General features: G+C 66.6%; 2 protein-coding genes across 2 annotated transcripts; both read left to right on the top strand.

The window, feature by feature from the left end:
• The first annotated feature begins 15 nt into the window (after positions 1 to 15).
• HR (HR lysine demethylase and nuclear receptor corepressor) lies at positions 16 to 14,583 on the top strand. Its single transcript, XM_059490680.1, is given in 21 exon segments — positions 16 to 89; positions 867 to 1,569; positions 1,979 to 2,699; positions 3,271 to 3,454; positions 4,695 to 4,900; positions 6,163 to 6,312; positions 6,395 to 6,481; positions 7,285 to 7,403; positions 7,504 to 7,576; positions 7,715 to 7,869; positions 9,032 to 9,040; positions 9,042 to 9,248; positions 10,016 to 10,144; positions 10,146 to 10,212; positions 10,309 to 10,378; positions 11,154 to 11,252; positions 11,551 to 11,687; positions 12,080 to 12,280; positions 12,382 to 12,492; positions 12,571 to 13,460; positions 14,170 to 14,583. Coding segments are annotated over 21 exon segments (4,806 nt in total).
• On the top strand, positions 14,205 to 21,773 carry NUDT18 (nudix hydrolase 18). The gene is made up of 4 exons (XM_059490851.1): positions 14,205 to 14,214; positions 16,518 to 16,678; positions 19,326 to 19,539; positions 21,187 to 21,773. Exons 2-4 carry the CDS (start codon positions 16,532 to 16,534, stop codon positions 21,771 to 21,773), a joined length of 948 nt encoding a protein of 315 aa, XP_059346834.1. The 5' UTR covers positions 14,205 to 14,214; positions 16,518 to 16,531.
• The last annotated feature ends 886 nt before the right edge of the window (positions 21,774 to 22,659 follow it).

The raw sequence follows: 22,659 nt of genomic DNA on the forward strand, positions 1-22,659 counted from the left end.
CCCAAACACCGCAGGATGGAGCTGGGGGCTGAAAGCAGAGTTCCAGCAACCGCCCGCAAGCATCGCCGTGCCTCAGTTTCCCCGCAGGGGTGGGCGCTGCTCCCCGCTGGTGTCGCTCCCCTGTGCTTGTCGTGGTGCACAAGGGCTGATGGCGAGGGGTCCTGGTGGGCTGTTGTTCTCCCTCTGATTTCCCTTTGCAGTTTGTGATTGCCACCTTGCCCAGCGCCTGTTTGCAGAGCCAAGAGCCCTGGGCAGGACTTGTGGCCATGAAGCACCTACAGGAAAAAGAGACAATCTCATTGTTTGAGAGCATCTCTGCTTCTGGCATCTTTAAACGGAAAACAAAACTGATTTTCTCCTCACTTTGCACAGATCTGGGGTAGACCCAAGCTGTGGCAGCCCTATGAAATGAGCGTGCTCCATCCTCCCGTGCCCCAAACACCGCAGGATGGAGCTGGGGGGTTGAAAGCAGCGCCACAGCAACACCCCTGGGCATCGCCGTGCCTCAGTTTCCCCGCAGGGGTGGGCGCTGCTCCCCGCTGGTGTCGCTCCCCTGCGCTTGCCGCGGCGCTCAATGCCTGATGGCGAGGGGTGCTGGTGGGCCAAGGACAGGGGGCTGCTCTTCCCCCTCTGGTTTCCCCTTGCAGCTTGTGGTTAAACCGGTGCTGCCACCTTGCCCAGTGCCCGATCTCCCCAAAAACACCGCAGGATGGAGAAAGCAGCGCCCCAACCACCCCCCCGCCGCCAAGCATCGCCGTGCCTCAGTTTCCCCGCAGCGCTGCCCGGGCAGGGCTGGGCTGCGTTCCCCGCTGATGCCGCTCTCGCTGCCCGCAGGGACGGCGCTGAGCACCACATGAGCGCGGCAGCAGCACGGCCAGCGACGCGAGGATGGGGGAGAGCCCGGCGCGCTGGAGAAGAGCGGCGGAGGCAGCGCAGGACTCGCGGGGGATGGAGAGCAGCGCCATGCTTCTGTCCCGGAGCGCCGGGGCCGAGCTGGGCCTCCCGGCCTACCCAGAGCCCGGCAAGCTGAGCTACACCCTGGAGAAAGGCTGGAGGAGCTCCGAGGGGCGTTTGGGAGCCGGTGCCCACCTGGGCTGCCCCTTCCCCCGGGGCGCCGAGGACGGAGCGGAGCTGCCCCCGCTGCTGCTCCCGCGGAACGGGCAGCCCAAGGGGGGCTGGGGGGAGCCCTGCAAGGAGCCGCGCTGGGCCGAGGCCGTGCTGGCCCCGCTGGCGCTCTACAGCCACTCGTACCACCGCTACCACCCCCTGGCAGTGCCCGGCAAAGCCCGCGATGCGGCCGGAGAGCCCCCGGCCTCCTTCCAGCACTGCCCTTTCCTCGTCGAGGCCAAGCACAGCCCCTTCCTGCTGTCCTCGCTGCTGCCCGGCGCGCCCCAGGCCGAGCCCGCGTTCGAGGGGCCGGGCCCGGTGGGGAACGGGCGCTTCGCCGGCCCGGAGTGGAGTTTGGGCTCCTACGGGCCCGCCTGGGGCCAGCCCCTCTACCTGGGGGTCCCGCCGAGGTGCAAAGCGGCTCCGCCCCCCTTCGACGGCTGCTCCAGCTCAGGGAACAAGGTAGGAACCAACCCTCGGAGGGGTCCCGGGGGGTGACAGCGGCTCCAGCCCCGAGGGTGGTGGGCAGGGGGGCTCTCGGTCTCCCGGGGTGACGCCGCGCTGTCCCCGCGGGTGCCGCCACCCCCGGCTGAGTCACGGCGGCACGGGGGCGGCGGGAGGCAGCGCTGCCAGCCCTGGGCGCGCCCCGTGCCGCCGCTGCGGCTCCCCATTCCTTTCCCACGCCGGGCACCCCAGCAGCCGGCCCCGGGCACCGCCGAGCACCGGGCGGATGCCCAGGCCTGGCAGGGGTGTGGGGAAACTGAGGCACGGGAACGGAATGCTCCGCGTCGCCCCCTCGCAGGGATGTGGGTGACACCGGCGGGACGGCGACCCCAATGTGGGGTGACACCGCCTCTCTGTTCCCTTCCAGGAGTTTTACGCCAAGAAAGGCGCCGGGTTCCACGCCTCGAGCAAGAACCACGCGGCGCCGCCGCTGCTGGGCAGGAGCCAAGCGGGGCCGGAGCGGGCCGGGCAGGGGGAGCCGGAGCTGCCGGGAGCCCCGTGGGGGGATGGCCGGGCCGGGGGCAGCTCGGCGGTGCCCCCTCCCCATCCCCGCACGCCTCCCCCGGGCTCCAGCCGCCCCCTGCTCCTCCCGCAGCCCGGCCCCTGGGTGGGCTCACGGCCGCACGGCGCTGAGTTTTCCGTGGACGCGGGGCCGGGACGACCCTCAGAGCCCAGAGATGCCCCCAAAGAGCCAAATCCCTCGGCGGTGCTGGCGGACGGGCGCTACCCAGCGGCTCTGGCCAAACCTGAACCCCCCTCGGGCTGTCTGTGCCCCACCCCGGGCTGCCACGGGTGCCCGGGGGTGCCCTTCGAGCCCACCTCGGGGCGCTTTCCGTGCCCACCCAGCAACCACACCAAGCTGAAGAAGACGTGGCTGACGCGGCACTCGGAGCAGTCGCTGCCCCGCTCCAAAGCCCCGCGGTGGGACGGGGGTCCCGAGCCCCCCGGCGAGGGAAAGCGCTCGGCCAAACGCCCCCATGGCCCCACCGAGGGTCCCCGCACCGCCAGCGAGGGCGCGGCGGCGGCCAAAAGGGGCTCCAAGACCACGGGGGACAGCGAGGAGAGGAGGATGGAGCTGCGGGAGGAAGGTGAGGATGAGCGGGATGCGCAGCGGGGCCGGGAGAGGGCGGGGGCAGCGCCCGATCCCGAGGGAATTTTGCATCTTGGAGCTCGCAACGCGAGCTGGGAACACGTGTGGGCTGTGGAACTGCTGTGCTGGGGCTCTTCCCGGGTCTGGCACGGACGGAAATGTCCCTTTGGGGCAGCGTGGCAGCCTCGGGTGGGATTCCCGGGGCTTGGCAGCGCTGTGGTTGGGGCAGGGACTCCTCGGGGAGGTGTTGGCACCGCAGGCCTGACCTCTGAGCAGCTCCAGCCCTACTTTCCAGCCCTACTTTCTGGCCCAGTTTCCAGCCCCCGCCACAGCGCGCCTGTCATAGGATCCCAGCATCCAGAAATGCTTTGGCTTGGAAGAAACCCTAAAAAAGACCTAAAACCCCATCCAGTCCCACCCCCTTGCCACGCCCAGGGACACCCGGCACCCTCCCAGGTTGCTCCAAGCTGCCCTTGGGCACTTCCAGCCCCTCCCAGTTGGCTCGGATGGGGCTCCACGGTGTCCCCAAGCGCTGCCCGGTGTCCCCAAGCCCTTCCCGGTGTCCCCAGAGCCGCCGAGCCGCCGGTGCCTGCAGAGCCTGCCCTGCACGGCGCTGCCCCCCAGCATCCCCCGCTGCTGGGCCTGCGCCCCCCGCGCCCGCAGGGACCCCCAGCGTGAGGAGGAGGAGGAGGAGGAGGAGGAGGAGGAGGAAGAGCGCCCCGAGAGCAGCTGCAGGCTGCTGCACTTCCGCAGGTGAGCCAAGGGGAGATCACAGGGTGTCAGGGGGCGGCGGAGCAGCTCCTTGTTTGGAATGTCCCTTTTGTCACCCTGCTTTGGAATGTCACCTTCTGTCACCCAGTTTTAAGAGTATTTCCTTGTCACCCTTCCTTTCGAGTGTCACCCATCTCTTAGAGCATCGCCTCCTGTAGGGGCATCCCTTCCTGTCACCCCTCTTTGGGACACGCTCTCTGTCACCCCAATTTGAGACATCCTTTCCTGTCACCCCAATTTGGGACATCCTTTCCTGTCAATCCTCTTTGGGGACATTCTCTCTGTCACACTGCTTCACAAAACCCTCTCCTGTCACCCCTGTTTGAGACACTCTCTCTGTCACCCCACTTTGGGACACCCTCAGCTGTCACCCTGCTTCACAACAGTCTCTCTGTCACCCTATTTTGGGACATCTTCTCTGTCACCCCTCTTTGGGACACCTTGTCCTGTCACCCCACTTTGGGACATCCTCTGTGTCACCCCTCTTTGGGGACACGCTCTATGTCACCCTGCTTCACCAAACCTTCTCCTGTCACTCCTGTTTGGGCCACCCTCTCCTGTCACCCCGCTCTGGAGCATCATCTCTGTCACCCTACTTTGGTACCCTGTCTCTGTCACCCCACTTTGGGACATCCTCTCTGTCACCTCACTTTGGGACACCCACTATGTCACCCTGCTTCACAAAACCCTGTCCTGTCACCCCTCTTTGGGGACACTCTCTCTGTCACTCCTCTTTGGGACACCCACTATGTCACCCTGCTTCACAACACCCTCTCCTGTCACCTCTTTTTGGGACACTCTCTATGTCACTCCACTTTGGGACACCCACTATGTCACCCTGCTTCACAACAGCCTCTCCTGTCACCCCACTTTGGAACAACCTCTGTGTCACCCCCTCTTTGGAGCATCCTCTCCTGTCACCCCACTTTGGGACACCCACTATGTCACCCTGCTTCACAAAACCGTCTCCTGTCACCCCTCTTCGGGACATCCCCTCTGTCACCCCTCTTTGCTCCTTTCACCCCTCTCTGGGACATCCTTTCCTGTCACCCCTCTTTGGGACATCTCCTGTCACCCCGTTTTAGCGCATCCCCTCCTCTCCCCCCACTTTCCAGCCTCCTCTCCTTCTCCTCCCCTTTTCCCTCTCCCACCACCCCAAATTTCCCCCTCTGTTTTCCTCCCCCATTTCGAGCCCCCCCAGCTCTGTCCCCTCTCCCCGCAGGTTCACCCTTGGGGACAACGGCGAGCTGAGCGTCGATGGCCTCTGCAGCCTGGGGGACAGCCAGGGGGACGTGGCCGACCCCGATGGGGGTGTCAGGAATGTGGGGAGCAGCGTCTGCCTGGCCAAGCACCTGCTGGGGGTCCTGGGGGACGCGTTCTGTGCCGCCGTCCGCAGGGACAGGGACGCGTGGCCGGGAGGGCCCGAGGGTGAGCGGGGACACGGGGAGGGTGGCACCGGGGACACGGGGACATGGGGAGGGTGGCACCGGGGACACGGGGATCAGGGTGAGGGTGGCACTGGGGACATAGAGACACGGGGAGGGTGGCACTGGGGACACGGGGAGGGTGGCACTGGGGGTATGGGGAGGGTGACACTGGGGACATGGGGAGCAGGGTGAGGGTGGCACTGGGGACACGGGGAGCAGGGTGAGGGTGGCACTGGGGACATGAGGAGGGTGGCACTGGGGACATGGGGAGGGTGGCACCGGGGACACGGGGATCAGGGTGAGGGTGGCACTGGGGACATGCGGAGGGTGGCACCGGGGACATGGGGATCAGGGTGAGGGTGGCACTGGGGACATGGGGACACGGGGAGGGTGGCACTGGGGACACGGGGAGGGTGGCACTGGGGGTATGGGGAGGGTGACACTGGGGACATGGGGAGCAGGGTGAGGGTGGCACTGGGGACACGGGGAGGGTGGCACTGGGTACACGGGGACACGGGGAGGGTGACACTGGGGACATGGGGATCAGGGTGAGGGTGGCACTGGGGACATGGGGAGGGTGGCACTGGGGACACGGGGAGGGTGGCATTGGGGGTATGGGGAGGGTGACACTGGAGACATGGGGAGCAGGGTGAGGGTGGCACTGGGGACACGGGGAGGGTGGCACTGGGTACACGGGGACACGGGGAGGGTGACACTGGGGACATGGGGATCAGGGTGAGGGTGGCACTGGGGACATGGGGAGGGTGGCACTGGGGACACGGGGAGGGTGGCATTGGGGGTATGGGGAGGGTGACACTGGAGACATGGGGAGCAGGGTGAGGGTAGCACTGGGGACACAGGGAGGGTGGCACTGGAGACATGGGGAGCAGGGTGAGGGTGGCACTGGGGACACGGGGAGGGTGGCACTGGGGACATGGGGAGGGTGGCACCGGGGACATGGGGAGCAGAGTGAGGGTGGCACTGGGGACACGGGGAACAGGTGGGGGTGGCACTGGAGACATGCGGACACGGGGAGCAGGGTGGCACTGAGGACACGGGGACACGGGGAACAGGTGGGGGTGGCACTGGAGACACGGGGACACGGGGAGCAGGGTGGCACTGGGGACACGGGGACACGGGGAGCAGGGTGGCACTGGGGACGCGGGGAGCAGGGAGGGGGTGGCACTGGAGACACGGGAAGCAGGGAGGGGGTGGCACTGGGGACGCGGGGACACGGGGACCCTGAGGCTGTGTTTCCCGCAGGGGTGACGCGCTGGAGGCGGGGCGAAGGAGCCCCCCGGCTCTGTGACCGCTGCCAGCGCGGCTTCTTCAACTCGCACTGGAGCTGCGCCAGATGTGGCTTCCAGCTGTGCCCCGAGTGCCACCGCGGCTCGCGGGAGGAGAGCGGCGCTGGTAGGGGGCGGGGCGGGCTGGGACAGGGGGTGACAGCCGTGCGGGGCTCGGTGGGGACAAACAAAGCCTCTCTGTGCCGCAGAGGAGCCGGCGCTGCCACCCGAGTGCACCCCCGGGCGGGACCACCGCGTGTCATCGCTGGTCCCCACGCAGTTCGTCCCCACCTGTGGTGAGTGTGTCCCCAAAAACCCCCCCAAAAAAACCCCCAGAAACTACAAAACCCCCAAACCCCAAAAACCACAAAAATCGCCAAAATCCCCAAAAACTCCAAAACCCCAAAAACCCCAAAAATCCCCAAAACCACCAAAAAACCCCAAAAATCCCCAAAACCCCCAAAAACCCCAAAACCACCAAAACCCCCAAAAACCCCAAAACCACCAAAACCCCAAAAACTCCAGAACCACCAAAACCCTAATAAAACCCCAAAACCCCCAAAACCACCAAAACCTCAAAAAAACCCCAAAACTCCCAAAAACCCCAAAACCCCCCCAAAAACCCCAAACCCACCAAAAACCCGCAAACCCCCAAAACCACTAAAACCCCAAAAAAACCCCAAAACCCCCAAAAACCCCAAAACCCCCAAAAACCCCAAAACACCAAAACCCCAAAAACTCCAAAACCCCCAAACCCCCAAAAACCCCAAAACCCCAAAACCACCAAAACCCCCCAAAACCCAAAACCCCCCAACGCCCAAAACCCCAAAAACCCCCTAAAACCCCAAAACCACCAAAACCCCAAACCCCCAAAAACCCCAAAACCCCCCAAAAAACCCCAAACCCACCAAAAACCCCCAAATCCACCAAAAATCCCCAAACCCCCAAAACCCCCCAAAACCCCAAAGAAAACCCCAAAACCCACCAAAACCCCCAAACCCCCAAAACCCCAAAAACCCCAAAAAACCCCCAAACCCCCAAAAAAACCCCAAAACCCCCGTGCTGGGGATTTGCCACCGCTGTCCGCGCCCTCTCGCAGTCCTGACCCGGCTCTGGGAGCTCCTCCACGAGGTCCGGGCCAAGTTGGGCATCGAGTCCCGCTGTCGGTGCGCGGAGGGGGCGGCGGAGCAGGGCCCGGCGGAGCCCCCGGGCAGGCAGGTGTGGAGGGGGGGCTCTGCATGGTGGGAAAAGGGGTGAAAGGGGTTCGGGGGTGCCCCGCAAGCCCTGACAGGATCCCCACTGCCCCCGGCTGTTCCAGGAGCCGCCGGTGCCCGCCGTGCCCGCCCGCAGCGGCCGCGGCCCCGCCGAGCCCGCCCGGCCCGTCAAGGAAGGTAGGGCCGGCCGCGACCCCCCCCGCGCTCCGGGGGGGTCAGGGGGGCGCACCCCGTGCCGGTTTTGGGGTGCCGGGCGTGGGGGTGATGCCGAGGGCGGCGTGGGACGCCCTGACCGCGCTGTGCCCCCCCGAGCAGAGAGCGCCGAGGAGGGGGCGCCGCCCCCGGGGCGGGGGGGGCCCGTGCAGAGCGCGACCCTGTGCGACCTGCTGGCGTCCACGGCCGTGAAGCTGTGCCTGGGGCACGACGGCGTGCGCATGGCGTTCGCTCCCGTGGCACCGGCGCTGCCCAGCGTGAGTCCTGATGTGCCCGGGCACCCCCGTGCCCCGATGCCCACCCCTTGCCCGGTTCCCCACCCTGTGCGTCTCTGCCCACTGCGTGCCCCTCTGCCCACCGTGCGCCCTCCTGCCCGCCCTGTGCCCCACTGCCCACCCCCTCTCTGCCCACTCCCTGCCTTCTTGCCCACCCCATGCCCCGCTGCCCACCTTGTGCCCCTCTGCCCACTCTATGCCCTCCTGCCCACCCCACTCTCCTGCCCATCCCGTGCCCTCCTGCCCACCCCTGTCCTGCTGCCCACTCCGTGCCACTCTGCCCTTGTACCCTCCTGCCCACCCTGTGCCCCTCTACCCACCCCTGCCCCTCTGCCCACCCCGTGCCACTCTGCCCATTCTGTGCCGTCCTGCCCACACCGTGCCCTCTTGCCCACCCTGTACCCTGCTGCCCACCCCTGCCCTGCTGCCCACCCTACTGTGCTGCCCACCCCGTGCCCCTTTGCCCACCCTCTGCCCACCTGCCCCACCCCGTGCCCCGCCGCCAATCCCGTGCCCTCCTGCCCACCCTGTGCCCGGTTCCCCACCCTGTGCCCCTCTGCCCACCCCCACCCTGCTGCCCACCCTGTGCCATCCTGCCCATCCCCTGCCCCGCTGTCCATCCTGTACCCCACTCCCCACCCCCTCTCTGCCCACTGCCTGCCTTCTTGCCCACCCTGTGCCCTCCTGCCCAACCCTGCCCTCCTGCCCACCCCGCTCTGTTGCCCACCCCGTGCCCCTCTGCCCACTCTATGCCCTCCTGCCCACCCGGTGTCCCTCTGCCCATTCCATGCCCTGCTCTCCACCCTGTGCCCCTCTGCCCATCCCCTGCTCCTCTGACCACCCTGTGTCCCGCTGCCCACCCCCGTGCCCTCCTGCCCACTCCTGCCCTGCTGCTCACCCTGTGCCCCTCTGCCCACCCTGTGCCCCTTTGCCCACCCCCTGCCCTGCCGCCCACCCCGTGCCCTCCTGCCCATCCCTGTCCTGCTGCCCATCCTGTGCCTGATGCCCAACCCTGCCCTGCCGCCGACCTTGTGTCCCTTTGCCCACCTCTGCCCCGCTGCCCACCCCGTGCCCCGTTTCCCACCCCTTCTGCTGGGCCTGAGGGGGTCCCCAATCTCGTCGCCGTCCGTCCCCCTTTTCCCAGGACAACCGCCCTGACGAGCATCCTGGACAGCATCATCGCCCGCGTGGTGGAGAGGAAGCTCCAGGAGCGGCGGGCGGGGCCCGAGCTGAGCCCCCCCGGCCCCCCGGAGCCCCCCGGCTCCCACAGCGTGCTGGGCCCCGGCGGGCTGCTCTGGCTGCACCGGCCCGGCCCCGGCGGCGGCTACGGAACCTTCCAGGAGCACTGGAGGCACGGCCAGGTGAGAGGGGGACGCCCCAGAGCCCCCCGTGAGGGGTGACACCCGTGAGACCCCGTCCCTGTGTGGGAAGTGACACCCTGAGCCCCCCATCCCCTGAGTGTGGGGTGACGCCCGGGTGGGTGACAGCACAGGGTGGCATCACCCCGGGAGCCCACCGTCCCTGCCTGCGGGAGGACACCCCAGAGCCCCTCTGTCCTTGAGTGTAGGGTGACACCCCATCCCTGTAAGCTGGGTGACACCCCGAGGCCCCATCCCTGTAAGCTGGGTGACACTCAGAGCCCCCTGTCCCTGCCTGTGGGTGACACTTGGAGCACCCGTCCCTGTGTGTGAGGTGACACCCAGAGCCCCCTGTCCCTATGTGTGGGGTGACACCCAGAGCCCCCCATCCTTGACACCCGGAGCCCCCTGTCCCTGTAAGTTGGGTGACACCGGGAGCCCCCATCCTTGAGTGTGGGGTGACACCGGGAGCCCCCAACCCCTGCATGTGGGTGACACCCGGAGCCTCCCCACCCTTGAGTGTGGGGTGACACCCGGGGCCCCACAGGGGGGTGACACCCGGAGCCCCCTGTCCCTGGAAGTTGGGTCACACCCAGAACCCCCATCCCTGAGTGTGGGGGCGACACCCAGAGCCCCCCATCCCTGCCTGTGGGTGACACCCGGAGCCCCCGTCCCTGTGTTCTGGGTGACACCCGGAGCCCCCCATCCCTGCCTTGGGGTGACACCCGGAGCCCCCCATTTTCCCCACTGACCCCCGCTCCCCCCGCAGCCCCGTGCTGGTGTCAGGGCTGCAGAAGCGGCTGCAACCTCGGCTCTGGGCGCCCGAATCCTTCCAGCCCGCGGGGCAGGAGGAGGAGGAGGAGGAGGAGGAGGAGGTGAAGGCCGTGAACCTGCGGGCCCCGCGGGAGCCGGGTCCGGATGAGCCGCCGGAGGTTTTGGGATGGATTTGCCGCCAGCACAGGTGAGGGCACGGGGAGGCTGTGGGGTGCCCGGGGTGATTTTGGGGTGAGGCGTGAGGGGAGCCGGGCTCCGTCCCTGATGTGCCCCCGGGGTCCCTCCGCAGCCGAGCGGGAGCAGGGCAGCGGGGACCTGCTGAAGCTGGAGCGTGGCTTTGGGGACACGGAGCTGAGCCGGTGGGTGACAGCACAGGGTGGCATCACCCGATGTCCCCTCCCCACGCCAGCTGGGGTTTGGGAGGGTTCCTGAGTGTCACCCCCCGCCTGCCACAGGGCCACCAACCTGCGGGCCAGCCTGCCCCTGCCCGAGTACTGCGGGGCCGGCGGCCGCCTCAACCTGGGCTCCTTCCTGCGGGGCCGGCGGTGGCTGCGGCCGCGTGTCTGCGTGTCCTACGGTGAGAGGGGCACCGGGCCTTCGGGGGACACCGGGGTTTGGGGGGCACTGGGGTTTCGTGGGGCACCGGGGCTTTGGGAGGCACCGGGGCTTTGTGGCGCACCGGGGTTTTGGGTGGTACCCGGGCTTTGCGGGCTCCGACGTTTTGGGGCTTTGGGGTGCAGCTAGGCTTTGAGAGGCACTCGGGATTTGGGGGTTCCGGGGCTTTGGGTGGTACCCGGGACTCTGGGGGGCAGCCGGGCTTTGGAGGGCACCGGGGTTTGGAGGGCACTGGGGTTTGGGGGGCACCGTGGCTTTGGGGAACACCAGGGCTTTGGGGGGCACCAGGGCTTTGGGTGGTACCCGGGTTTTGGGGGGCACCCGGGGCTTTGGGGGTACTGGCATTTGGGGGGCTCAGGGGATTTGGAGGACACTGGGGCTTGGGGGACACCGATGTTTGGAGGGCACTGGGGCTTTGTGGGGCGCCGGGGCTTTTGGGGACACCGGGCTTTGTGGGTTCCCGGTCTCTGTGGGGCAGCCGGGCTCGCCCCGCCCGCTCCAACCCCAAACCCGTTCCAGCTGTGCCCCCTCAGGAGCAGAACCTGGGCACCAAACCCCTGACGGTGGAAGCGGCCGATTCCGTCAGCGTCCTGGCACACGCGGTGCCCGCAGCGCGGGGTAGGGGCAGAGTGTGGGACCCCCCCATGCCCCTGGCACCCCCCTGAGGGTCCTCCCATGCCCACCCTGCACCCTGGCACCCCCCTGAGGGTCCCCCCCATATCCACCGTGCCCCCTGGCACCCCCCTGAGGGTTGCCCCATACCCACCCTGCCCCTGGCACCTCCTGAGCCCCTGCAGGCCCCCTCATGCCCCACCCCGCCCCTGGCACCCCCCTGAGCCCCCTGGGGGTCCCACCCCGCCCCTGACACCCCCCTGATGGTGCCCCCATGCCCACCCTGCGCCCCCTGTGCCCGCAGAGCCGCTCGTGCCCGCCGAGCTGGCCGAGCTGGAGGCGCCGCTGCGGGAGCGGCTCGGGGCGGGCGCGGTGCCCGGTGCCCTGTGGCACATCTTCCGCGCCGAGGATGCCCCGCGGATCCGGGACTTCCTGCGCAAGGTGGGTGCCTGGTAAAACCCGATAAAACCCGATAAAACCTGATAAAACCCGATAAAACCCGATAAAACCTGATTGGGCTTATCCCTGAGCGAGGCAGGACTACCTGGATAACTCATCCCTCTGTGAGACAGAGAGCGCGAATACCCAGTGAGCTCACAGCCGTGGCCACCCTTGGCAAGCTCAGTGATCTCAGCTCTTTAGGGATTCTCAGCTCTCTTAGGATCTCAGCTCTTTGGTGATTCTCAGCTCTCCCAAAGATCAACCCTCGTACCTTTCGCATCACGGTCTAGCAAGAAAAACCGAAATGAATTTAAGTTTGCCCATCCCGAAACCCAAGCGAGCTACTTAGGCGTAGCTATTATTGAGCGAACCAAGTCCTGCTCACCCCACAGGTGGCCCAGGAGCCGGGCCAGGAGGCGGTGGAGCCCCCCGGGACCTCCCTGGAGCCCCCCGGGTTCCGCCTGGAGCCCCCCGGGCTGTACCTGGACCCCACCCTGCGGCGGCGGCTGCGGGACGAGTGCGGGGTTTGCGGCTGGAGCCTCCTGCAGCTGCCCGGGGACGCCGTGCTGGTCCCCGCCGGGGCTCCCCACCAGGTGAGCGCCCCCCATCCATCCCCTTCCTCGCACCCCCCATCCCCTCCCCGAGAGGCCGTGCCGAGCCTCCGGGGAAACTGAGGCACGGCAAACACGGGCAGGTGCGGAGCCTGAGCGGCACCATCAGCGTGGAGCAGCGATTCCTGTCCCCGGAGAGCGCCGTGCGCCTCCACAGCCTCGGCACCGGGACCCCGCGGAGCCTCCGCGCCCAGGTGAGGGCTCGGGAGGGGGATTTGGGGGTTCGGGGTGTGGGGTGAGCGGGGCTGAGCCCCCTCTTTGTGCCCTGGCAGCTGGACGGGATGATCCTCGCGGCCGTGCGGGATGCGCTGGGGGTGCTGCGGGGCTGCCAGTGAGGGCACGGAGCGACCGGAGGGCACCGGGAGCATTGGGCACGGCCGGGACACCTCCGGGAGCCTCGGGCATGGCTGGGACACCGGGAGCCCCAGGAACAACCGGGACATCTCCGGGAGCCTCGGGAATGGACGTGACACCGGGAGCCTCGGGCATGGCTGGGACACCGGGAGCCTCGGGAACAACCGGGACATCTCCGGGAGCCTCGGGAATGGACGTGACACCGGGAGCCTCAGGCATGAGCACAGCTGGGACACCGGGAGCCTCGGGAACCACCGGGACACCGGGAGCCCCGGGCACAACCATGGCCTGGACACCGGGAGCCTCAGGAACAGTCACAGCCATGGCCGGGACACCGGGAGCCTCGGGAACAACCGGGTCACCGGCAGCCTTGGGCATGGCTGGGACACCGGGAACATTGGGAACAACCGGGTCACCGGGAGCCCCGGGCATGGCCGGGACACCGGGAGCCTCGGGCACGGTCACAGCCATTGTCGGGAACAACCGGGACGCCGGGAGCATCGGGCATGGCCGTGGATGGAACACCGGGAGCCTCGGGAACAACCGGGGCCGGCAGCCTCGGGCACGGTCACAGCCACGGCCTGGACACCGGGAGGCCGGGCACGGTCACAGCCGGGATACCGGGAGCTTTCTGCTCGGTGCTTTGCTCCCAGAGCTGCCCGGGGATCTCGGGGCAGGAGGAATAAAGCGTCCGGAGCGTGCCAGGGCCGCTGGCAGCACCAGCAGGACCTCGGTGTGTCCCTTTGTGCCCCTCCTGCGGTGCCATCGCGGGCAGGGGGCTCTGGTGGCACCAGCAGCGCCCGCCTGGGTGTGTCCCTTTGTCACTGCCAGGGCCAGGGGGCTCTGCCTTCACCCCCCTCCATCCCACCGGGGTCAGGGGTGCTCTCCCCACATCCCATTGGGGTCAGGGATGCTCTTTCTTCATCCTCCTCATCCCGTTGGGGACGGGTGCTCTCCCTCCATCCCCCTGGGGCCAGGGACGCTGCGGCGTCCCGGGATAGGGGGAGGTGGCAGAGCCGGGGCTGGCAGGGGGCACCGCTGCCATGAGTGTCACACACAGCTGGGAACAGCTGGATGGTCCCCCAGAGGCTGAGGGACCCAGGGCGCTGCTCCGTCCTGTCCGATGGAGGAAAATGACTGAACACTGCCGGGCAATTAGCACGGGGCAATTAATTAACACCGGAACACGGGCACTGGGCAATTAATTAACACCAGAACACGGGCACTGGGTAATTAATTAACACGGGAAATGGGCACGGGGTAATTAGTTAACATCGGGCATTGGGCACGGGGTAATTAATTCACACTTAATGAGCACTGGTCAAAGGGCACTGGGCCATGAACAAGAAGCGAGGGGCACCAAGCGATGACCCTCACGGAATCACCACCGCCTAATTAATCCCTCCTAATTAACTCTGCGCCACGCTCCCAGCGGCCCCTTTAAGTCCAAGTCCCGCCCTGAGTGGCAGCAGCACCAACCAATGAGCGGCGAGCTGCTCCGGCGCGCTGCCCAATAGGCGCTGAGCAGGGGGGCGGTGCCGGCGCGGCGGAGCCCCGGCGCGGTGAGTGCGCGGCGCATGCGCGGTGCGGGGGGGGGCGGAGGGTCCCGGAGCCCGCCCGCGACCCCCGGAGCCGCCGCTGCCCCCCCCGAGCTCCAGCGCGGCCCCCCCGGCTCAACGGGGCCCCCCCGGGCTCACCGCGACCCCCCGACCCCCGCCGCACCCTCCCGCAGCCCCCCCGTCCTTCCCGCATCCTCCCGATGCCGCTCGCAGCCCCCCGTCCCCCCCTTCCCGCAGCCCCCCGACTCTTCCTGCATCCCACCCATCCTTGGGGCAGCCCCCGAGCCTTGCTGCGCCCCCCGAGCCTCGCTGGGACCCCCCAAAACCGTGCCCGCATTGCAGAGCCCCAGATCTTTATTGCAGCCTCCTTAGAGCGCCCCAAAGCTTTATTGAACCCCCCAAAGCTTTACTGAACCCCCTAACCCATTTCCCTCCTGCACCCCCGAAACTCTTTCTTTACTGCACCCCCCCAAACCTTTATTGAGCCCCCCTACTCATTTTCTTCCTGCGTCCTGCAGCCCCCCAAACTCTGCCCTTACCGCACCCCCAAACCGTCACTGCAGCCCCCCAAACCTTCCCTTAATTGCACCCTGTAGCCCCCCAAACCTGCCCTCTGTAGCCCCCCAAACCCTTCCTTTCCTGCACCCTGTAGCCCCCCCAAATTCTTCCTCGCAGCCCCCCAAACCCTTCCTTTACTGCAGCCTCCAAATCCTCATTGCAGCCCCCCCACTCGTTTTCTTCCTGCATCCTGTAGCCCCCCCAAACCCTCTCCTGTAGCCCCCCAAACCTTCCCATAATCGCACCCTGTAGACCCCACAAACCCTTCCTTTACTGCAGCCCCCAAATCCTCATTGCAGCCCCCCCAAACCCTTCCTTGTAGCCCCCCATACCCTCCCTTAATTGCACCCAATAGCCCCCAAAATCCTCTCCCGTAGCCCCCACAAACCCTCCCTTAACTGCACCCTGTAACCCCCCAAATCCTCTCCTGTAGCCCCCCAAAATATTTCCTTGCAGCACCCCCAAACCCTTTCTTTACTGCACCCTGTAACCCCCCAAATATTTCCTTACAGCCCCCCAAGCCCTTCCTTTGCTGCAGCCCCCCCAAACCCCCGGCCCTGGTGCGCCCCCAGCCCCCCGTGCACGCTGCAGCCCAGCTCGCCCCCGTGCCCCCCCCAGCTCGCCCTGCAGCCCCTCCCCCCCTGGGACCCCCGGGAGCCCCCCAGCTCCAGCTCCAGCCCCCCCGGCACCCCCCAGCCCAGCGAGCTCTTCTACCCCAGCGCGGGCATCGCCCAGTCCAGCCGCCCGTACCCTCCCAGTACCGCCCAGTCCGGCCGTCCCATTCCTCCCAGTACCGCCCAGTCCGGCCGTCCCATTCCTCCCAGTACCGCCCAGTTCGGCCAGCTCTTCCCTCCCAGTACCGCCCAGCCCATTCCTCCCAGTACCGCCCAGTTCGGCCAGCTCTTCCCTCCCAGTACCGCCCAGTCCGGCCAGCTCTTCCCTCCCAGTACCGCCCAGTACCTCCCAGTACCGCCCAGTCCGGCCAGCTCTTCCCTCCCAGTACCGCCCAGCCCATTCCTCCCAGTATCTCCCAGTCCAGCCAGCTCTTCCCCACCAGTGCCGCCCAGTCCGGCCGTCCCATTCCTCCCAGTATCCTCCAGTCCAGCCATCCCATTCCTCCCAGTATATTCCAGTCCAGCCAGCCTTTCCCTCCCAGTATATTCCAGTCCAGCCAGCCTTTCCCTCCCAGTTTCCTCCAATCCAGCCAGCCTTTCCCTCCCAGTATATTCCAGCCTGGCCAGCCTTTCCCTCCCAGTAACCACCAGTCCGGCCACCCCTTTCCCCCCAGTATCCTCCAGTCCGGCCACCCCTTTCCCCCCAGTATCCTCCAGTCCGGCCAGCCCTTCACGTCCTTCCTGTTCCCGTGCATCCTGCAGTCCAGCCAGCCCTTCTCGTACCGCAGCCCCCCGCGGCTCCCCAAATCCTGCCAGCTCTTCCCGTGCCCCCCGGCCCAGCCCAGCCAGCCCTTCCCGAGCCGCGCCCCCCCGGGGGTCCCCCAGTCCAGCCAGCCCCTGTCCTACCGCAGCCCCCCGCGCCTGCCCCCCAAACCCTTCCCCGCTTACCCCCAGTCCAGCCGCCCCCTCCCCATTTACGCCCCCCTGCCCATCCCCCAGTCCAGCAGACCCTTTCCCCCCTCCCCCCAATCTCCGGAGCCCCTCTCGGTGTCCCCCCTGGGCCTGCACCTCTGGGGGGTCCCCTCGCCCCCCCAGGAGCCCGCCCCGCCCTGAGCGGCCCCGCCCCGCCCGCAGGGACCCCCGCCCCGATGGGGGACGCGCCGGAGCCGGAGCTGGAGGCGGTGCTGGATGGAGGCGCCTGGGAACTGGGGGAGACGCTCGGGGGGACCCCCGCGCCCGTCCGCCTGGGCAGGAACGTGTGCTACGTGGTGCTGGCCGTGCTCTTCAACCAGGAGGTGAGGCAGCCCCGCTCCCAGTGCTCCCAGTCCATTCCTCCAGTGCCCCCAGTTCAGCCAGAACATCCCCCCAGTGCTCCCAGTGCAGCCAGGCCATCCCCCAGTGCCCCCCAGTGCAGCCAGTACAGTCAGGCCGTACCCCAGTGCCCCCAGTCCATTCCTCCAGTGCCCCCCAGTGCCCCCCAGTACAGTCAGGCCGTACCCCAGTGCCCCCACTCCATTCCTCCAGTGCCCCCCAGTACAGTCAGGCCGTACCCCAGTGCCCCCAGTCCATTCCTCCAGTGCCCCCCAGTACAGCCAGGCCATCCCCCCAGTGTTCCCAGTGCCTCCCAGTGCAGCCAGGCCATCCCCCAGTACAGCCAGGCAATCCCCCAGTGCCCCCCAGTGCAGCCAGAACATCCCCCAGGTGCCCCCAGTGCATCCCCCCAGTGCCCCTCAGTGCAGCCAGGCCATCCCTCTAGTGTCCCCAGTACAGTCAGGCCATCCTCCAGTGCCCTCCAGTGCCCTCCAGTGCCCCCAGTCCATCCTCCAGTGCTCCCAGTCCACCCAGGCCTTTCCCCAGTGCTCCCAGTCCACCCAGGCCATTCCCCAGTGCCCCCAGTACAGCCGCCCCTTTCTCTCCAGCATCTTTCAGTCCAGCAACCCCAGCACCCCCCAGTACCCCCATTCCAGCCCCCTTTCCCCTCGTACCTCATTCCAGCCCCCAATCCTCCCAGGACCCCGGTCCAGCTCCCAGTACCTCCATTCCAGCCCCCCTCTCCACCCAGTACCCCAGTCCAGCCCCCTGTGCCCCATTCCAGCCCCCATTACCCCATTCCAGCCCCCCTTTCCCTCCGTACCCCATTCCAGCCCCCTTTCCCCCCCAGTACCCCCATTCCAGCCCTCATTCCAGCCCCCCTTTCCCTCTGTACCCCATTCCAGGCCCTCTGTGCCCCCAGTACCCCCATTCCAGCCCCCAATCCCCCCAGTGCCCCCATTCAAGCCTCCAGTACCCCAGTGCAGCCCCCACTATCCCCAGTGCAGCCCCCCGTACCCCATTCCAGCCCCAGTACCCCACTCCATCCCGCTGTCCCTCCCCAGGGCTCGCTGCTGCTGGTGCAGGAGGCCAAGTCCGAGTACCCAGGGGCTCAGTACCCCCACTCCAGCCCCCCAGTCCTCCCAGTACCCCCATTCCAGCCCCCCTTTCCCCCCGTACCCCATTCCATCCTCTTTCCCCTGTCCCTGTCCCCAGGGCTCGCTGCTGCTGGTGCAGGAGGCCAAGCCCGAGGGCCGCGGGCTCTGGTACCTGTGGGCCTAGTACCCCCACTGCAGCCCCTCAGTACCCCATTCCAGCCCCCCAATCCCTCCAGTACCCCCACTGCAGCCCCCATAACCCATTCCGGCCCCCCTTTCCCCTCATACCCCACTCCATCCCACTGTCCCTGTCCCAGGGCTCGCTGTTGCTGGTGCAGGAAGCCAAGCCCAAGTGCCGCGGGCTCTGGTACCTGCCCAGGGACCCAGTACCCTAATTCCATCCCCAGTACCCCATTCCATCCCCAGTACCCCAATTCCATCCCCTGTACCCCATTCCATCCTCTTTCCCCTGTCCCTGTCCCCAGGGCTCGCTGTTGCTGGTGCAGGAGGCCAAGCCCGAGGGCCGCGGGCTCTGGTACCTGTGGGCCTAGTACCCCCACTGCAGCCCCCCAGTACCCCATTCCAGCCCCCCAATCCCTCCAGTACCCCCAGTGCAGCCCCTCAGTACCCCATTCCAGCCCCCATTTCCCCTCATACCCCATTCCATCCCCCTGTCCCTCCCCAGGGCTCGCTGCTGCTGGTGCAGGAGGCCAAGCCCGAGTGCCGCGGGCTCTGGTACCTGCCCAGGGACCCAGTACCCTAATTCCATCCCCAGTACCCCATTTCCATCCCCTGTACCCCATTCCATCCCCCTGTCCCCTATCCCCAGGGCTCGCTGCTGCTGGTGCAGGAGGCCAAGCCCGAGGGCCGCGGGCTCTGGTACCTGTGGGCCTAGTACCCCCACTGCAGCCCCCCAGTACCCCATTCCAGCCCCCCAATCCCTCCAGTACCCCCAGTGCAGCCCCCAGTACCCCATTCCAGCCCCCATTTCCCCTCATACCCCATTCCATCCCCCTGTCCCTCCCCAGGGCTCGCTGCTGCTGGTGCAGGAGGCCAAGCCCGAGGGCCGCGGGCTCTGGTACCTGCCCAGGGGCCCAGTACCCTAATTCCATCCCCTGTACCCCATTCCATCCCCTGTACCCCATTCCATCCCCCTGTCCCTGTCCCCAGGGCTCGCTGTTGCTGGTGCAGGAGGCCAAGCCCGAGGGCTGCAGGCTCTGGTACCTGCCTGTGGGCCTAGTACCCCCACTGCAGCCCCCAGTACCCCATTCCAGCCCCCCAATCCCTCCAGTACCCCCAGTGCAGCCCCCAGTACCCCCATTCCATCCCTCATACCCCATTCCATCCCCTGTACTCCATTCCATCCCCTTTCCCCCCTGTCCCCTATCCGCAGGGCTCGCTGCTGCTGGTGCAGGAGGCCAAGCCCGAGTGCCGCGGGCTCTGGTACCTGCCCAGGGGCTCAGTACCCCAATTCCACCCCCAGTACCCCCATTCTAGCCCCGATTCCATCCCTCTTTCCCCTCTCCCTCCCCAGGGCTCGCTGCTGCTGGTGCAGGAGGCCAAGCCCGAGTGCCGCGGGCTCTGGTACCTGCCCGCGGGCCGGGTGGAGCGGGGCGAGCCCATCGTGGCCGCGCTGCGCCGGGAGGTGCGGGAGGAGTCGGGGCTGCTCTGCGAGCCCGAGACGCTGCTGGCGCTGGAGGAGCGCGGCCCCGCCTGGATCCGCTTCTCCTTCCTGGCACGGGCCACAGGTGTGTGCTGGCACCGGGGGCACGGGGGGAGTGTCACCAGCTGGCTCTGTGGTGGGTGTCAGTGTCCCCAGCTGGCTCCATGGTGGAAAGTGGCACCCCCATGGTGGGTGTTCCTGTCCCCTGACAGGTCCATGGTGGGTATCTGTGTCCTCTGCCAGCCTCATTATGTTTATCCCTGTCCCCTGCCAACCCCATGATGGGTATCCCTGTCAGTTCCATGGTGGGTATCTGTGTCCCCTGCCAACCCTGTGATGTTTTTTCCTGTCCCCTGCCAACCCCATGATGGGTATCCCTGTCAGTTCCATGGTGGGTATCTGTGTCCCCTGCCAACCCTGTGATGTTTTTTCCTGTCCCCTGCCAACCCCATGATGGGTATCCCTGTCAGTTCCATGATGGGTATCTGTGTCCCCCGCCAACCCTGTGATGTTTATTCCTGTCCCCTGCCAATGCCATGATGGGTATCCCTGTCAGTTCCATGATGGGTATCTGTGTCCCCTGCCAACCCTGTGATGTTTTTTCCTGTCCCCTGGCACCCCCGTGGTGTATATCAGTGTCCCCTGGCGCCCCCATGGTGTATATCTGTGTCCCCTGCCAGTCCCGTGATGGGAAGTGGCACCTCTGTGATGGGTATCCGTGTCCTCTGCCAGTGTCATGATGGAAAGTGGCACCCCTGGGATGGGTATCAGTGTCCCCTGCCAGCCCCATGATGGGTATCCATGTCCCTTGCCAGTTCCACGATAGGTGTCCCTGTCCCCTGCCAGCCCCATGATGGCAAGTGGCACCCCTGTGATGGGTATCCTTGTCCCCTGCCAGTGTCATGATGGAGAGTGGCACCCCTGTGATGGGTATCTGTGTCCCCTGCCAGTTTCATGTTGGGTGTCCCCGTCCCCTGCCAGCCCCATGGTGGGTATCAGTGTCCCCACCCCTCCTGTGCCCAGGGATCAGTGTCCCCTGCCACCTTTGTGCCAGGCCACCGCTGTCCCCTGCCACCACCCCCACACAGGGCTCAATGTCCCCTCTGAGCCCACCTAGGGGGTCACCATGTCCCACCAGTGTCCCCTCTGAGCCATGGAAATGGGGAGTGGGTTTGGGGTGTTTGGGGAAAATAGGGAGTGGGGTTTTGGGGGTTTTGGGGGAAATGGGGAGTGAGGTGTTTGGGGGAAAATAGGGGAAATTGGGAGTAGGTTTGGGGGAAAATGCAGAGTGGGGTTTTAGGGCTGCTTCGGGGAAATGGGGAGTGGCTTTGGGGGTGTTTGGGGGAAATGGGGAGTGGTTTGGGGGAAAATGGGGAGTGGGTTTGGGGGTGTTTGGGGGAAATGGGGAGTGGTTTGGGGGAAAATGCAGAGTGGGGTTTTGGGTGTTTAGGGGAAATGGGGAGTGGGTTTGGGGGAAAATGCAGAGGGGGTTTTGAGTGTTTAGGGGAAATGGGGAGTGAGTTTGGGGGTGTTTAGGGGAATTAGGGAGTGGGTTTGGGGATGTTTGGGGGAATTAGGAAGTGAGTTTGGGGGTGTTTGGGGGAAAATAGGGAGTGGGTTTGGCAGAAAACAGGGAGTGGGTTTGGGGGTGTTCGATACCCTCGGTGGTCTCGGTGTCCCCCCAGCCCCTTCCCGCTGTCCCCCCATTCCGTGCCCCTCCCTGTGCGCTCAGGTGGGACCCTGAAGACCCTGCAGGACGCTGACTCCGAGTCCCTCCAAGCCACCTGGTGGCGCGGGGACCCGCGCTCGCTGCCGCTGCGCTCCGCGGACATCCTGCCCGTGCTGGAGCTCGCCGCCCGCTACCGCCGCAGCCCCGCGCATCCCCCGACGCTGCCGCGGGAGCTGCCCTGCTCCCCGCTCTGCCTGCGCCTCCTGCTGCCCTTCTCCAACGCCTCGGGCGAGCTGTGGCTGCTGCTGGCCGCCGCTGCCACCCCGCAGCTGCCCGTGGTGGCGTGCGGGACATCGCCGGCCGAGCTGCGAGCGGGGCTGCGGCCGCCGCTGCTGCGGCTGCTGCGGGAGCGCCTGGGCTGGGAGGCGCAGCCCGCGGCTCTGGGGCTGCTGGGGCTGCAGCACAGCCCCGGCGACGCTGGGGACACCGATGGCATCTGTTTCAATGTGCTGCTGAGCGTGGCGCCGGGGGGGCAGCGGGAGCGGCCGCCCGAGCCCCGAGACCCCGCGCTGCGCTGGTGGCCGGTGCGGGAGGAGCTGCGGGGCCGCGTCCTGCAGAGGATGCGGGCAAGCGTGCCCGTGCGCAGTTAGGGATGGAGAGATGGGATTGGGGGGTTCGGAGGGGTAAAGGGGGGCCCTGGGATGTGCTGAGGGGGTGGAGGTGGGAGCAGAAATGAAATAAATGAAATAAAATTAACCCGGCTGCTGCTGCTGACTCTGTGTCCGGGCTGTGGTGGGGAGCGGGGTTTGGGGGGAAATGGGGATGGGTTGGGGGAGAAATGCAGAGTGGAGTTTTGGGGATGTTTGGGGGGAAATGGAGAGTGGGTTTGAGGGTGTTTGGGGGAAATGGAGAGTGTGTTTGGGGGGAAATGCAGAGTGGAGTTTTGGGGATGTTTGGGGGGAAATGGAGAGTGGGTTTGAGGGTGTTTGGGGGAAATGGAGAGTGGGTTTGGGGGGAAATGCAGAGTGGAGTTTTGGGGATGTTTGGGGGGAAATGGAGAGTGGGTTTGAGGGTGTTTGGGGGAAATGGAGAGTGGGTTTGGGGGGAAATGCAGAGTGGAGTTTTGGGGATGTTTGGGGGAAAATGGAGAGTGGGTTTGAGGGTGTTTGGGGGAAATGGGGAGTGGGTTTCACGGAAAATACGGGAGTGGGTTTGGGAGTGTTTGGGGGAAAATAGGGAGTGGGGTTTTGGGGGTGTTTGGAGGAAATGGGGAGTGGGCTTGGGTGTTTGGGAGAAGATGGGGAGTGGGTTTGGGGGCGTTTGATATCCTCGGGGGCATTTGATGTCCCCTCCAGCCCCTTCCCGCTGTGGCCGGTGCGGGAGGAGCTGCAGGGCCACATCCTGCAGAGGATCCGGGCAAGCGTGCCCGTGTGCAGTTAGGGATGGAGAGATGGGATTGGGGGGCTTCACAGGAACCCCGGGATGTGCTGCGGGGCTGGGGGTGGGAGCAGAAATAAAATAAAATAAAATAAAATA

This window comes from Ammospiza nelsoni, chromosome 30 (assembly GCF_027579445.1).
Source record: "Ammospiza nelsoni isolate bAmmNel1 chromosome 30, bAmmNel1.pri, whole genome shotgun sequence".
Lineage (NCBI taxonomy): Eukaryota > Metazoa > Chordata > Aves > Passeriformes > Passerellidae > Ammospiza > Ammospiza nelsoni.